This window comes from Nannobrachium achirus (genome assembly GCF_963921795.1).
Source record: "Nannobrachium achirus genome assembly, chromosome: 16".
Lineage (NCBI taxonomy): Eukaryota > Metazoa > Chordata > Actinopteri > Myctophiformes > Myctophidae > Nannobrachium > Nannobrachium achirus.
The window spans coordinates 11,898,824-11,900,827 of NC_137823.1; the positions used below are offsets into that span (position 1 = coordinate 11,898,824).

Below are 2,004 nucleotides of genomic sequence, written 5' to 3' on the forward strand. Positions count from 1 at the left end.
CAGGTGTATTTCTATAGTCTCTTGTTTTCACCAGAACGGTTGAACCCCTGTTGCATTAGGACGGAAAGATGGCGTTGTCTTTACCCAACAAACAACACGGTGTCTGCGGACCCCCCGACCACGGACCACCGAGCAGCACCACCACGTCCAGAGCAGAGTCCTCTGTTTCCCCAAACAAACAAAACGGGAACCTGCTGTGATGGTGTCCACATGCACCACACAATGCACACACACCTCCTCTGGCCGTTTTATGCAACAGAGCTACAATGTTATGACACACTGACTGACTGACTGACTGGCGCCAAGATAATATAGAAAAATCATTTCACTGTAGCTTGGTGAGCCTGGTTATTTTGTATGTTTTTTGGTTAACCGACCAGAATTACAGTATATTCCATTTGGCAATCAATTCCACGGGCATGAAACCGATGGTGTTGTTGTTTCAGTGCTTTGCTCGATCCAAGCTCCAGACTGTGTTTATTCCCAGCGCAAGGTGGTCCGTCATGAAGCAGTGGGCCGGGGGGTCCGTGACGGTCCAGCACCCATAAAAACAAATAAAAACAAACAAGGGGACACTCTGTTCCCTCCGTGTTGTTTGGTGGATGATGATATAAATGATCGGTCTTGTGGTCCGTGTGTTTCTATAAGGTCACTGCACGGGGGTCCGCGCGCCGTGGTGCGGCGGCGTGTCCCCGTACATGTCCTCCCCGCTCCCCGCGCCGCCTCCACCGCCGCCGGGACCCCCTGAGTTGGGCGTCATGCGCTTCTCCTTCTGCCGCCGGTTGCAGAACCACACGCGCACCACCTCCTTCTCCAGCTGCAGGCCGTCCGCGATGGCTGTGATCTCCGCGCCGCCGGGCTTCGGACACTTGAGGAAGTGGCTCTCGAGCGCGCCCTTCACCCCCACCTCTATGGAGGTCCTCTTCTTCCTCTTGCGGCCCTGCGCGGCGATCTTGTCCAGGCTGGTGGGGCTCCCCGACGTGGAGTCGGCCTCCTCCAGCCACTTCTGGAGCAGCGGCTTCAGCTTGCACATGTTCTTGAAGCTGAGCTGCAGCGCCTCGAAGCGGCAGATGGTGGTCTGCGAGAACACGTTGCCGTAGAGCGTGCCCAGCGCCAGGCCCACGTCGGCCTGCGTGAAGCCCAGCTTGATGCGCCGCTGCTTGAACTGCCGCGCGAACTGCTCCAGCTCGTCCGAGGTCGGCGTGTCCTCGTCGGAGTGATCCCCGTGTCCGTGTTGGAGGTGCGGAGCCCCGGGGGCCGCCACCGGCCCCCCCTCCTCGCTGATGCTGAGCTGCGGGCTGTGGCCGTGGGGGTCCCCCCCGTCCATGTCGTGATGCTGCTGCTGCTGCTGGTGATGGTGGAGGACGTGCAGCCCCGCGCCCTGCTGCTGCTGCTGCTCCGCCCCCGGCATCAGGCCGCCGAAGCCGGCCGTGGAGTAGACCTCAGACGCGCTGCTCGCCATGATGATGTGCGAGGAGGAGGAGGAGGAGGCGGTCGTGCTCGTCCTCCATGCCCTGCTGGCGTCGTGATGCGCCTGATGCGCTGCGTGAGGGTGTCGCTGCTGCTGCTGCTGCTGCTGCAGACTGCTCTGCTGCAGACTGGCGGAGCTCTCGTGCAGCTCTTCCTCGCCGCGGTCTTGGCCGTCTTGCAGGACTGGCTTGACGTCCTGCTCTCCGGGACTCGGCGGCCACGGCGTCCCGCCGCCGCCTCCTCCTCCTCCGTGACCGTCCCCGTGCGGCGAGGACGACAGCGCGGTGATCCACTGGTGCGCGTGGCTGAGCGGGTGGTGGAGGTGGTGATGGTGATGGTAGGAGTCGCTCTGGTGGTGGTGGCTCAGGCTGTGCGCGTCCCTGTACGCCGCGGCAGCCTGCTGCATGCTGTCCGACTCTAGGGGCTGCGGGCCGGGGACCCCCGGGGGTCCTCCGGCGGACAGGACGCTGCCGTAGTGGCTGCTGCTGGAGGTGGCGGTGGTCGCCATGACTCTGGGGTTCTTCTTCTGGCTCT

At 62.4% G+C, this 2,004-nt stretch overlaps 1 protein-coding gene across 1 annotated transcript; it reads right to left on the reverse strand.

Annotated features, from left to right (window-relative positions):
• Window positions 1-649: 649 nt before the first annotated feature.
• On the reverse strand, window positions 650-1,978 carry pou3f2a (POU class 3 homeobox 2a; the record flags this gene model as incomplete). The annotated part of the gene is made up of 1 exon (XM_080744115.1): window positions 650-1,978. The coding sequence occupies one exon, from the start codon at window positions 1,976-1,978 to the stop codon at window positions 650-652; it is 1,329 nt and encodes a 442-aa protein (XP_080600241.1).
• Window positions 1,979-2,004: the final 26 nt, after the last annotated feature.